The following is a 13742-nucleotide window of genomic DNA, read 5'->3' as shown; positions in this document are numbered from 1 at the left end:
TTTCAAAAATGATAATGAGAGTTTCATATTTCCAAAGCAGGAAAAATATTGCTTTTTTTTTTTTTGCTTCAGTAAAAACGTTTTTCACAGCGGGTTCCTCATTAAGGCCAGCAGGGGACATAGATCCAATAATCCATTTATTTCAGTGCAAAAAGCAGATTGTAATATTACTGAAAATAGGCAAAAATAACTTGCTTGTAATGAGTTCATACAGTATAAAGTATACTCAAGGGCTACAACAGTAAAAACACGAGCAATTGGGTTTCGGAACACTAGCTTTACAGAGACAATAATGTGTACCAGCTTGAGACAGCAGAAAAGACCCAAAGCGTGACTAATATTTCATAGCCGTCTTCGACATTTCGACATTGCATAAACATGTTCATTTGAAAGCTTTCGTCCCATTTCTGTAAACAAACACAGCCGCAGTCGAAATATGCAGATGGAGCTTCACAGCAGATGGTGAAATGAACCAAAAGGCCGGCGGGACCAAAGAAAACATGTTTATCGGAGAAGTTACAGTTCATGTCATTAAAAGTACATTTTATTTATATAGGACTTTTTGCAATATTACCGTAATTTTTGGGAATATAAGGCGAAACTGACTATAAGCTGCCACCCACCAAATTTGACTCTATTTGTTAATAGATAAGCCGCTCTGGACTATAAGCCGCAGCTGTCCTCACTGTATTATGGAGTAGTTACACCAAAAGATATTAACCGATAACACTTTATTTGACAGCGGCAAAACTGTCATAAGAACAAACGAAGCACCATGAATTCAATGCTTCAAGAAGCTTCATTAGGCCATCACTGATCCCTTGGGGGAAATAGTCAACCTCTTCTGCCACCTGTTGTCAACACTGTTGTTGTCCACAATGCCTCTACAGATGTAAATAAATGATCAAAATTCATGTTCTGTGCTAATTATCTCTTCAGTTATTGTTCCAGTTGTTTAATGCATTGATAGTTATGGTATTTAGTAACACTTTATTTGACAATAGCGCCATAAGACCGTCATAAGACCATCATAATCATGGCATCACACTGCAATGAGCACTAAAGAATGCTTATGACAAGATGTCATTTTGTGTCATCTGGCAAATTATCTCACTTTTGAATGGATGTAAAAGATCCAAGCTGGACATAAATGGAGTTAGTGACATAATTTGCTGGATGACACTTAATGGCATCTGTTATAAGCATTCATTTATGCCCATGTTAGTGTCATGTCATAATTATGACGGTGTTATGGCAGTGTTACAACGTCGCTGTCAAATAAAGTGTTGCCTATTTACCCAAATAAATCAACTAATAAGCCGCACTGGACTATAAGCCGCAGGATTCAAAATGAGGGAAAAAGTAGCGTCTTATAGTCCAAAAATTACGGTAAAACAGGCTTTTATGAGGAAATGTGAGAAGATATAAGAAATAAAATTGAAAAATATTAAAAGAAAAGTCGTTTTGTTGATATAAACGCAGTACTCACTTGTCACATCTAGTTAGCTGAGGTGCTAGCATCCTTCCAAACGTATGCCATAGTAGTATTAAAATATGACAATTAAATTCATAAACGCCTTTTCAACACTGTTTAAGATAAAGTTATGAGTGAATATACTTTATATGATGACCTTAACGATATCTAAAATACTGCTAAACTGCTGCATTCATTAATTATTTCCACATTGTAGTACTTTGGTCTGGTGCCTTACTTCCTGGTTCGACTGCGAATGGCGGCATTTTTAGCCAATCAGATTCGGAGTCCAGCAATTCTGGGCGGGAGCGCAGGTGTTCGATGATGTCATTGACTATCGCGTCCTTTGATTGGATACTTGAAAATGCTAGCGTGCAGAGCACAGAATAGATACCGTGGAAACGTTGCTATCCACTTTTTATTTTTTTAGCTTTTTTTTTTTTTGTTGAATTATTGTCTGTTTTTACAAGTAGAGAAACGGAAAACATTAATTCACTTTGTTGTGTTTTTTCAAGGATATTGAACTCTAAATGCGAATGTGTTTGAATTTGCCAGGCTAAACTAGAAGACTCGTAAACAGCAGACTCCATGAAAGACAAATGGCTTCTTTGTTGTCGCTTGTGGTGAGTTGAATACATTTTTTCTTTACGGTCCATGGCCAATGTTGCTTTTTTTTTTTTTTTTTTTTTTTTTTTTTTTTTTATTAAATTCATGTGGTGTTTGGACAACTACTGTATTAGTCAAAAACGCACAACAGAAAAAAGCTAATTATTTGTTGGTGTGCCTTGAGATTTTTCTTCTGTAAAATATGTGTTCTGTTTTGAAAAATGTTAAAAAAAAAAAAAAAAAAAAACGACAACAACACGTTTTAGTTTGTTTATTACTGCGAAAATGACAACTGTTCCTCATTCCTACAAAATTGCAGTTAAATCCAGCACTATTTTACTCTTCTTGCCTTTTATTTCAACATTTGCATCTGGCATCAATTTAAAAGCCTCAGAACATTTGCGGTTTTTAATTCAGTCATGGAGGAACAACATTCATCTTACAAATATTACAGTCTGAAAGATGCTTCACTTGACTCCTTTTTAAGAAAACAAACTGTAAAAAGCTTAATAGTTTACCTTTATATTTCTTCCTGGTCTTTGTCTGCAACGAGGAGGCCTGTTGATATGTCTGCCAGAGCAGAAGAAGGAGAAAAATGCAAAACAGACTGTCAGGATGTTGATTATCTCATGACCTTTTTGCAAAGTATCCTATGTAGTAAATGTGATGGATATCGGGGACACCGGGTAAAAATTTGCGATAGATCTAAGCATGTCAAAACAAATCAGGGAAAAGGACAGAAAAGGGCGTACGGTTTACGTTCTGAACTAAACAGAATCACTACAAAATTTTATCTTTTAAGTCGTTGACTGCCAGTGAAGAGCTAAAAGTCCAATCCATTTAGACTGGGAGCGGCAAATGAACCGTCAGTAGCACTGACAGTCCTCCCAGTTTAAACTAACTGGACGTTTATCGCAAGAAAAAAAGACCACACAAACAACAGACATAAATAATGCCCATTTAGTCTTATACTCAAAGTTTATATGGATTGATAGCATCCGCGCACTGTGCGTGCATGATGCACACATATGCACACAGTGTTTGCCCCGACTCTCGGCAGTGTGCGCAATCTTGAAATATTACTCATTTGAGCACAGAAAGAAAACCGAGCATTCTCAGGCTTACCCCCCCCCCCCATTTTATTTTTGTATGACTGTTGTCAAGCCCGTCTCTAAACTGTGTTTAGGGAAGTTTGAAACGAGTTTAAGCTAGGCGCTAACGCTAATGCACAGCTCCATCGCTGATGTAGCGCCCTGTCTCTCTCGCTGTTTGCTGATGTAATTGCTGAATTCCGATTCGGGAGACTTGACAGTTCGGACCACAGCCATATTCTGGAAAAATATGGCCCAGATCGAATTTTAACCACATACGAAAGTGACCTATATCTGATTTGAAATGGCGCACTTCTACGTGACCTGCCCCATTCAGACCGTCATGTTAATGCCTGACACAAGTCGAAAAAACATGAAAAAAATCGGATTTGTGCATTAAGACATGCGGTATAAACCTAGCCTTTGACTGGAGGAGGTGAATGAACAAACGCTCCAGTTTAAGTGGATTGGACGTCTGGTGCTGTCAACGGCAATGAAACTAGAACTCTTACAGTCAGTCTTACAGGTCACTTCTTGTTCATTTTAGGGATTTACGGGTCACTTCCTGTTGATTTTGGGTTACTGAACAGGAAGCGACTAGCGGTGCAACGGTTTGCGGTTCAAAGCCGAACCGTACGGTTCGCTCTGAACGGTTCAATACGCCTTTATGAACCGCGCCTTTTCGGTTTTGCAATTAATGTATTCGAACGCTTGTGGAATGAATTGATCGAACTCTGTGTGCCTGTGTGTGACGTGAAGCACCGCTGTGGAGAAATTCCCGCCCTGCAAGTAAATGTCGGATCGCTGTCAAGCACCTGTGTAATAGAAGCCGAGTAACGCCCTCACTCGCTTACGAGTGAAGTGAAAGTGAAACAAGAAAGAAAACAAACAGCTATGGCGAGCGGAGGAGTGGAGAGACCGAATTTTGAGGAAGCACCGGCTTCTTTCAAATCTGCGGTGTGGCAACATTTTGGTTTCCCCGTGGACGACAATGCGGAGGGAGAGAAAATATTTAAAAAAAAAAAAAAAATTGCCAGCATTGCTCAGCGCTTGTTCCCCATGCTAATGGCAACACTTTTATAACATGACTCCGGCACCTCAGCCAGCATCACCCACAGATATCACTTTCTCTGGGCAGGACAACCCCAAAGATGACACCAGTGTAAACACACGGCGGGCTTCGTTAATTTATTTGCAACGCTTGACCCGAGTTACATTGTTCCCTCGCGGACATATTTCTCCAACAACGTAATCCCCGACATTTATGAAATGGCACACAAAGCCATCGAAGATGATTTCGCAAAAGCACATAGTCTCGCCCTGACCACTGATAGTTGGACGTCCCGTGCTACAGAGTGCTACTACCTAACTGTGACGGTCCACTATAATTCATACCTGTCAAGTTGTACAGTCTCGTCGTAATTTGTACAAGTGAGCACTGATTTTTAAATGTGTACGCCGTACGTTACGTTAAATGTGCACGTTTTTCGTGCATTACTTTTTTTTTTTTTTTTTTTCACCCGTTCGGATTTGGTCACCGTTTCTGCAACGAGACAATGTTCGTTAATATGTTTGTTGAATGACGCGAGAAAAGTCAGACACGGAGAGGCGAGAGTGTTTGTTGAGACGCTGTAGCAAACGCGATGCTAGGCTAGGTGGCTCCAATATTTCCTGACTGTAGCCGACAGCATACAATCTACGCCTAGACATCTCATGCATATAGAACTACATGCGAAATGACAGACTCGGTAGCGTTAGTAAACAGCCGCCATTTTAGAGCAGTCAACTTCTCACTAAGGCTATGTTGTAGTAAACCTTCCGAGCGAACCTAATCAACTTTTTATCTAAAATACTCCTAAATCAGCAAAATCTTGACTTGAGTCTATCTTTAAAGGATGAAACAGTTTTAAAATTTTCACATGTCGAAAGTAGACAGAAGGGAACTAATGGAAAAACGGGAGCAATTTTATCAACAGTTGATTCACAACATTAAATGACCTCCAAACATAGCAAAGGTTACTATGTTTTTTTTTTTTTGTTTTTTTTTTTGTTTTTTTTTAAATGAAAAAAAAAAAACAAAACATGAAAGAAATCACCAGTTTTTTACGACTGTGTATGTATTTCAGTAGTCAGTCACTACACTAGCCAAAGAGCTAAGAGGCATTTTAACAGTCGAAAATGTTTACATTTTAAGTGTTTATTTCATTTTTTTAAAGGAAAATAAAGGCAGTTTAAAAAAAAAAAAAAAAAAGCAAAACGCAAACCGAAATCGAACCGAAACCATGATCCCAAAACCGTGGTTCAAACCGAACCGTGAGCTAACTGAACCGTTGCACCCCTAGAAGCGACCCAAAAATGCCCCAAAATTAACTGATTGGCTTCCATTGATGGCCATAGATGTCCAGTCCGTTCGAAGTGGGAGGGATGGCAGCGACTGAACAAACTTCAAATCGATTGGATGTCTAATTATGATACTCATTTCAATTCACAGCAGAGGAATGAAAAGAGCTTGTTTTACTGTTTACTGTAAAAATCGTAGAATGATTTCCTGACCCATGTATCGATTATTGTGTATCGCCACATCGTGAGATTGTCGTTGACGCGAATCGCAAATCGTATCGTGAGGTACACAGGCGCTCCCACACCTACTTTAGAGTGTTACTTGGGGACATAACCAGTGTGTATTTCTGTTTTTATTTTAATTAGCTTATTTTAACATTGTAATCATTTATAAATGTAGTTATAATCATTTTAAAATATTGATAACAATAATTGCTAACATTTTTTTTTTTTCAAATGAGTAAACTTGCCCTATAACGGGTTAAATATTTGAAATTTCAACTTTTGAATAACTGTAAGGGTTAATCTAAAAGAATTGACCAGAACATAACATCGCCGCTGCAAATATGGGAGCCTGGAGCTCCGCCATTGGCAGCCCGTCGCTCGCCAGGGATCGCGACGGGCCCGCCCACATCCACTGGCACGCCATCTGCCATCGCACGCAAAAAGACTTTTCGGGGAGACGCCGTCAAGACGTATAAGATCTCTGTCGGCCGAGCGGAGCTGACACCGCAGAGTTGGCTGAGGTCACTTTCCGCATGCACTTGACTCCTCACAGTGAGAATCCCTTTCTTTAATTTACTATTTTCCTTTTAGCTAGGGGTTGGGACCATCTTGTGGTATCTTAGTTCTTTTGACATAACAAAGTACAGATAACAACTTACATGGTAAATGGAGGCGGCGTCTCTCGGTGGCGACTCTCTCTGATTGGCTTGGAGAATGTAGTGGGAAGGGCTCTGGCTGTGGTGGCTCCGCCTTTTCGCACGTTTGGCCGTGTCGTTGGTGCGCTTGCCCGGACGCGCAGTATGGGAGGCGTAGTCGTCGGAGACGGGCCGCTCGTCGACACCCGTCAGGCCTACGTAGCGCATCAGCGTTGCCTCTGTGAGAGGGGAGAGGCCATGTATTTTACCTCTTTGGCTGCCATTGACGTTGATTGACGTCCACACCACTTGAACTGGCAGTGATGATAATTAAACACCATCAGACAGATGTGAAGGAACTAATGTGCGCGTGTGTGTTGTCATTCAAGAGAGGATGTCGAGGTCGCGCTACCTCTCCGCTACTTCTCATCCCTCCCCGTGGTGGCCTGGTTGCTAGGCATCCGGCGGACGGTCGAGAGAAGCGACAAGAGCTGCTGTCAGCGTCGCCATGGCAACTGCGTGAGTGATTCAGGTGGAGGTCACGAAGAATAGTCTTTTATTTTTTCTAACAATTCTCATCCTTCGGTCTCTTTGTAAGGATTATATTTTTATCCCATGTAGCCAGCCAGTCTGTCTTCTTTGATTTTCTTTGACTTTGTGCATATAACCTCCTGTCCTTTTGCCATGCTAGGGCAAATGCTTATCACAGGCAGAAGAGAACACCTCATGATTAGCCTTAATTTGTTTTTCTGTAATGGCACCAAGCATCGGACTGAGATTTATTTTCTGAAAAATATTGGAAGTGGTCTCCATGTGAGTTGTGAGTGCACCGCATTTAAAGGGATTGATAGGGGTTTCTTTGACTGGCGGTGGATGTCTAAAACTCCTCGTCGTAAAGGATCTGCTTTGGCAAGAAAAATAGAAGCAAGAGTGAGCAAACAACAACTCACCTCGGTGGCTTTCTCGGTGAAGCTTGGCGGGGTCTTCATAGTCGCCCCCCCAGTTGCACTCCACTGGCATGGAGATTGGCCTGAGCCTGCCTGCAATCAGCCACCATTTACAGTGAGAATCCCATCAAGCGTTCTCAGCCTCGTGATTGTTTTTGTCGAGTAGCTCAATGCCCTCCCACCACTCATTTGCGCATACCGTATGTCGGCGTGGTGCAGTAAACAGGCTCGTCGTCTTCCCGCCGCCGGGATTCTTGATCCAGGAAAGAGTTGGGCGAGTCGGATCGCTTGGCCACGCCGCTGTGGCTGCGAGACGCCTCTTCTCCGGACGAGGTGTTTGTCTCGTCCCTGCGATGACGGGATGAAAGTTCAAGGGGAATGTATTTTAAATGAAGAATATCAGAGACGTTTTTATGAAGACACTTATCACGGTCTTCAAAGTTGCAAGGCATGCGCTGGTATGATATTCTAACAGTATGATAACTTTAAGCCAAGACTTGGATGAGCCTTACAGCTGCAATAAATAGATTTCTCCATGCATTTTTGGGACATAAAAAATAGCTAATACCTTAGGGACGGTATGACAGAAATTTTTTTGCGGTTTTGAAACCTTGACGTATACCTTGAAACCGATAATCGGCACATGTCTGGTTGCAACCAAAACATTTTTCGACACAGACCTTGGCGCGTATGGCTCCATGGGCGGAGGTGGAATATAAAGGTCTTGGAGGGCGGATGTCTTGGTAGGGGTGCCTGACGGCGTGGCCGAGCTGCTGCCCGGGCTTCTGGTTGGCTGGAAAACCAGAAGTCACATCATAAAATAGTAGCGATTGAGCGATATGAGTTTTTCAAGACCGATACCGATACCAATTATTAGTAATTAGAGGGCCGGATAACCGATTTTTGGAGCCGATATACAGTGGGGCAAATAAGTATTTAGTCAACCACCAATTGTGCAAGTTCTCCTACTTGAAAATATTAGAGAGGCCTGTAATTGTCAACATGGGGCCATGTATCGAAAGATTTTGAGTGAAAATCTCCTTCCATCAGCAAGGGTATTAAAGATGAGACGTGGCTAGGTCTTTCAGCATGGCAGTGATCCCAAACACACAGCCAGAGCAACAAAGGAGTGGCTTCGTAAGAAGCATTTCAAGGTCCTGGAGTGGCCTAGGCGGTCTCCAGATCTCAACCCCGTAGAAAATCTGTGGAGGGAGTTGAAAGTCTGTGTTGCCCAATGACAGCCCCAAAACATCACTGCTCTAGAGGAGATCTGCATGGAGGTACGGGCCAAAATACCAGCAGCATTGTGTGAAAAGCTTGTGAAGAGTTACAGAAAACATTTGGCCTCCGTTATTGCCAACAAAGGGTACATAACAAAGTATTGAGATGAACTTTTGGGATTGGCCGAATACTTATTTTCCACCATGATTTGCAAATAAATTCTTTAAAAATCAAAAAATGTGATTTTCGGTTTTTTTTTCCACATTCGGTCTCTCATGGTTGAGGTTTACCCATGTTGACAATTACAGGGCTCTCTAATATTTTCAAGTGGGAGAACTTTCACAATTAGTGGTTGACTAAATATTTATTTGCCCCACTTTACATTAGCAATAAAAGTGTAAAAAAAAAAAAAAAAAAAAAAAAATATTTTTAAACAAGAATAACATAAAAAAATGCTTGTCTTTATTAAATGCTTCATTGAGTGAGGCCACTCAAATCCGCTCACTGCTGAAAACAGCCGTGCTCACACACACGAGTTGCCACAGCACACAAGTGTTTAACAAGCTAAACGATGATTGACACAGTCGGCATCTTTGAAGGTAGCGGTGCCAAGCTTATCTGGCAAGATCAAAGCTTCAACCCCTGTCAATCATCGTTAACTTTAACAAGCAAAACTCGTAGTGCACTGCTGACCAAGAAAAGCAGCTGGAGGGAGAGTAAGGTTGTGCAAGCATGAAAACCCAATCCTTTTCACTCGATTCCGATCCTCTGAAAAATGACGCCATCCCTATTACCTAGCCCTAGTTTTAAATTGACTTTTTCATATCGGCCGGTCGGATTTAAAAAAAGGCTGATATACGTCAGATTTCCGAATATCGGCCGGCCAATATATCGGTCTATCTCTATAAAATAGTGAAAACAATTATATGTTATATTATATATTTAGAACAAACTGACTCATCATTTTGTAAAAAAAAAAAAATAATAATAATTAAACGTGTTTCGCTAGTTGTTCTCACACGCTTAACTCTCATTGCCATTTATTTACATCTGATCCTTTTTGACTGGGAGGGGATCCCTCCCAGTCAATAGCAGCCAATAGCCAGTGAGCCTTAATTTGGTAATTGATAATTTGTCAACACTTGCACATTCCTTGGGTCAACCTGCCCCCTACAGGACCAAAGTGGAATAGCCCCTGTCGTTAGAACACCAAGACTTTTACATTCTAACCAAAACCAAACAGTTTGATTCAGGCATCGCGTTTCAACTCATCTTTACTGGCTTCTCGCCGTCACTTTTACGGCTAGTGAAAACATTACACTCGGCAGGTTAATGGGCTGGATTTACGGATGCTGTAAACACTGCGTAAACAGCCCACAAGCAATCAAGGACAAAAAAATGAATTCAAGATAAATCTACGATGTAAACAGACAGTAAATTTTTTTTGGGGGGGGGAGTCTTATCCACCACACTCGGTGACGTATTACAACCGTGATCTGACAAAGAGCCGCATCCGAGTTAATTAGAAATTTACACTTACTAATTCGCGACAACACAGAAAATGTCAATGACCAGTCGCTTATCTGGTGTGAGTCATTTGGCAAACAAAAACGGCGCCGTGACCTAATTACAAGCTTTAGTGGAGTCTCGGGGGGCCCAAGTGGGCCACGGCGCGGTTTTAATAAAGTCTATAAAAGGGAGAAAATGTCCTACCTGCAGGGCTAGCGGCTTCCAGCGCATGTTCTTGAGCAGAGCCGGGGCTGAGCTGAGGGTGCTCTGCGGGCGTTTCTTCAGCGTCAGGGACACCACGCCCTTGTCGGCCCGCAGGGAACCCACCAGGTTGCGGAGCTGCCAGCCCACCTGCGCCAGAGACGGCGAGTCGTGATGATTTGAGGTGGAGGTGGTACAGACTAACTATAGAGCTTTCTTATGTAACCTGCCCTCAATTTGCTACACCTGCGCAATCTAATGAAACACTAAGGAAAATTCCGCCTTCGCAAAGACGATTCAGCTTTAGAAACTAGCGTTCTGGTTCAGAGACTTCATCGAGTCACTTTGTCAAAGTACAAGCAGGCTTGTGGGTTTTTCGTACAAATGTTTACTGCTATTTTCAGTGTTGTCACAGATTACTTGAAAAATAATTCAATTACTGATTTCGCCTCAAAAAGGTAAACTAGTTACTAGGGGTGCACGATACCCATTTTTTGAAACCGATCCCGATATCGATAACTTCCTGCTCCTCAAGGCCGATACCGATACGATGACCAATAATATATATATAATTTTTCAATGTGTATTCACCTGAGTTTTTGAACACCTGTAGGTCAAAAATACCAGTGATTGATTCAGCATTTGCCTTTGACCGAACCAGAATTTTCATGATGACATGAACATTATTATAATGAACAAAACAAATACAGTAACAAAACTTTGCATACTGGAAAATTAGGAGTGGGAAATTATCGGATCGATAATTATTGTGCACCTCTACTAGTTATTTTAGTGATTAACTCATTTGCTCCCAAAAACATATAAATACGTTCTATTTTTAATTGTTTCAGTGTCCCATAGACGTATTTATACGTCTTTTACGTTTGTTTGTTTGTTTTGTCAAAAAAGACATAGTTGGGTCGTGATTCAAAGCACAAAGCTGAAAATCCATTTTAAATCAATATAACTGGCCACTGGAGGGCAGTAGCGCATTTGGTGAGACCCGCAACCCGATTCAACGGCAACGAACGGCCAAGCTGCACGGCCGGGCGCCAGCGGAAGACCACCTAATAGATTCCGGACGGTGGACGACCGAGCAGAACGACCGGGACCACTAGTGCAGTGGACGTAGCCTTTGAGTCCGTGCTGCTCACGAGCAGAGCCCGCAGAGACTCAAAAAAATTCATCTTTATGAGACAGACAGCGATGAAGGATAAGTTTAACCGGCTGTCGCGGCCGGAACAGCGTCATCTATCAGTTAGTTATGTGTAAATAAATTGTTATTTTGCTATCGAAAGCTCTATTTGTCTTGTTGTTTATCTTATTTTGTAAAAGGAAAACATTATTCAGAGGGTTGGGATTTGACTAAAGCGAAAAAAATAGCTGTGTATAAGTCAAAGTTATGTTTGAAAGGTATGCTTTCACAAAAAGCTCAATTTCTCTGTTTTTTTCATCAGAAATTGGAAAATTCCTCAAACTAAGCTATTTTCTAATGCTGATTTCTAAATAATGGAAAAAGGTATGAACTCAATTTTTTTCTGCTGAAAGAAGAGTCTAGTCTTTCTTTTGTTGGGTTTCATGTTTATATAGCAATATTGCAAAATCAGTCAAAATCCAGTAAAACGGCCGGGAGCGAAGGGCCTTGCTCTGGTGAAAATGGCTAGGAGTGAATGAGTTAATATCAGAGTAACTAAGTTACTTTAAAAGTAATTTTATCATTTACTTTTTCTCTTTGCTGCCTCAACTTTCCGATAATTGAATTTAAAGGGGATGATCAGAATTTTTCACATAAGGCTTAATCTTCGAGTTAGCTGGGGTTCAGTTAGTCAATGGAGTTGATTTCAAACACAAGTGACTCGCGTTAGCTTAGCCACTCCGAGCCCCTGAAACTAACAAATAACTGACAAACTGCATGGAATTTGTTGAAATCAACTCCACCGACTAATCAAACCCCGCTAACTTGAAAATTAAGCCTAATGTTAAAAAATTCTGAATTTCGGGTAAGGGTTAACAGCATATCAGTGCCAATATAAAACAATGCAAATTGACTGCACAATAATCAACAATAGAGGTGGAAATCTTGGGGCACCTAACAATTCGATTATGATTCAGAGGCTACGATTCAATTATCAATCGATTATTGATGCATAACCCCCTGCTATGAGCTGCTTTTAATGTTTCGTAAATTTGTTATAAAATTGTACAAAAATCCTCTCAGGCTTAAATAAACTACCATTTCAGTATCAAGTTAAGAGTTCAAAACAGTGAATAAAATACTCAAGTCACCATTCTTTATCAGCAGCTTTAAACTATATTCAATTAATTTAATGCTGTGAATCAACCATTAAAGTTGTTAAAAGTGCTCTTGTTATTCCATAATTTCACTTTTGTCTACTTTCGACATGTGAAAGTTTTAAAACTGTTTCATCATTTAAAGATAGATTTAAGTCAAGATTTTTGCCAATTTAGGATTTGAGATAAAAAATTATGTAGGTTCGCTCGGAAGGTTCGCTACAATAGCCTTCCAGAGAAGTCTAGTGCTTTAAGATGGTGGCTGTTTACTAACGCTGGCGAGTCTGTCATTTCGCATCTAGTTTCCATACACACAATCGATGCTAAACGAACACGTCACCTTACGGCATAAATGCAACTCGAATATGATGTAAAAAATGGTCGCCGACTTCGCGAGGACGAGCGGGAGCGACAACTACCCGCCGTTGCAACGGCAAAGCTACGAAATGGCCGCGCATGTACCGGCTCCAACCTATTGCCGGAACCCTCCAGAATGATGGAAAAAAATACTCATGTTCATTCATGGATGCACACAGATCAACATTCCCTCGCACATCTCGACAGGTAGCTGCACTCGGCTTGAATGTGCACCAATGCTGGCACACATCAGTCGCAAAACATTTAGCGTGTCTGACTCGAGACCAAAACAGGAAGAACTATGAGCGGTTACCATGGAAACGAACACGTAGTGGGAACCCTTCTAACATTTTGTATTCAAAATGCTCTTCGTACATGACTAAAATATTCTTCATTCTACATACATTAAGAGGGAATAACAAAATAGTAATGCACAGACACTAAGGAAACAAACTTTAATCAGATTACTGTTTGTAAAAATGACCAATAAACGCGTTAGATTAGTCTTTACTGAAAAAAAGTAATCAGATTACATTAACACTTTACTTAGTAACGCGTTAGTGACAACACTGATTATTTTGAGTGTAGCGAGTGTGAATATGTTAGAACGGTGTTTTTCAACCGGTGTGCCGTGAAAGATTGTCTGGTGTGCCGCGAGAAATGATCAAAAATCGCCTTTTTTTTTTTTTTTTTTTTTTTACATTGTCGGGCGAAGTTGCAGTAGGAAGGAAGGTGTACGTAGAAAGTTGCGGTCGTGTGCAGATGAGCGAGAAACAGGCAACTTTTTTTAGAAAAACTACAAAGGTAAATGAGAAAGCCCTCAAAGCCAGTTACCTTGTTGCTG

General features: G+C 40.9%; 2 protein-coding genes across 3 annotated transcripts in view; one reads left to right on the top strand and one right to left on the bottom strand.

Annotated features, from left to right (window-relative positions):
- cnksr2a (connector enhancer of kinase suppressor of Ras 2a) overlaps window positions 1-13742 on the bottom strand; it is a 60984-nt gene that overhangs the window by 17504 nt on the left and 29738 nt on the right. For both annotated transcript variants that reach the window (XM_057823990.1, XM_057823992.1), the window contains exons 9-14: window positions 10253-10399; window positions 7999-8111; window positions 7518-7666; window positions 7322-7411; window positions 6396-6610; window positions 2599-2650 (exon numbers count right to left, since the gene is read on the bottom strand). In XM_057823990.1, coding sequence (XP_057679973.1) covers window positions 2599-2650; window positions 6396-6610; window positions 7322-7411; window positions 7518-7666; window positions 7999-8111; window positions 10253-10399 — 766 coding nt within the window. The remainder of the gene's footprint in view (window positions 1-2598; window positions 2651-6395; window positions 6611-7321; window positions 7412-7517; window positions 7667-7998; window positions 8112-10252; window positions 10400-13742) is intronic.
- The window catches only part of tlr22 (toll-like receptor 22), a 53912-nt gene continuing 42029 nt past the window's right edge, over window positions 1860-13742 (top strand). Inside the window, exon 1 of the mRNA XM_057823995.1 lies at window positions 1860-2097. The gene's annotated coding sequence lies outside the window, so the exon portion shown is untranslated. The remainder of the gene's footprint in view (window positions 2098-13742) is intronic.

The sequence above is a fragment of the Corythoichthys intestinalis genome, chromosome 20, assembly GCF_030265065.1.
Source record: "Corythoichthys intestinalis isolate RoL2023-P3 chromosome 20, ASM3026506v1, whole genome shotgun sequence".
Lineage (NCBI taxonomy): Eukaryota > Metazoa > Chordata > Actinopteri > Syngnathiformes > Syngnathidae > Corythoichthys > Corythoichthys intestinalis.
Note: the sequence above shows the minus strand (reverse complement) of the source record. Positions and strands in the feature narration are given on the sequence as shown.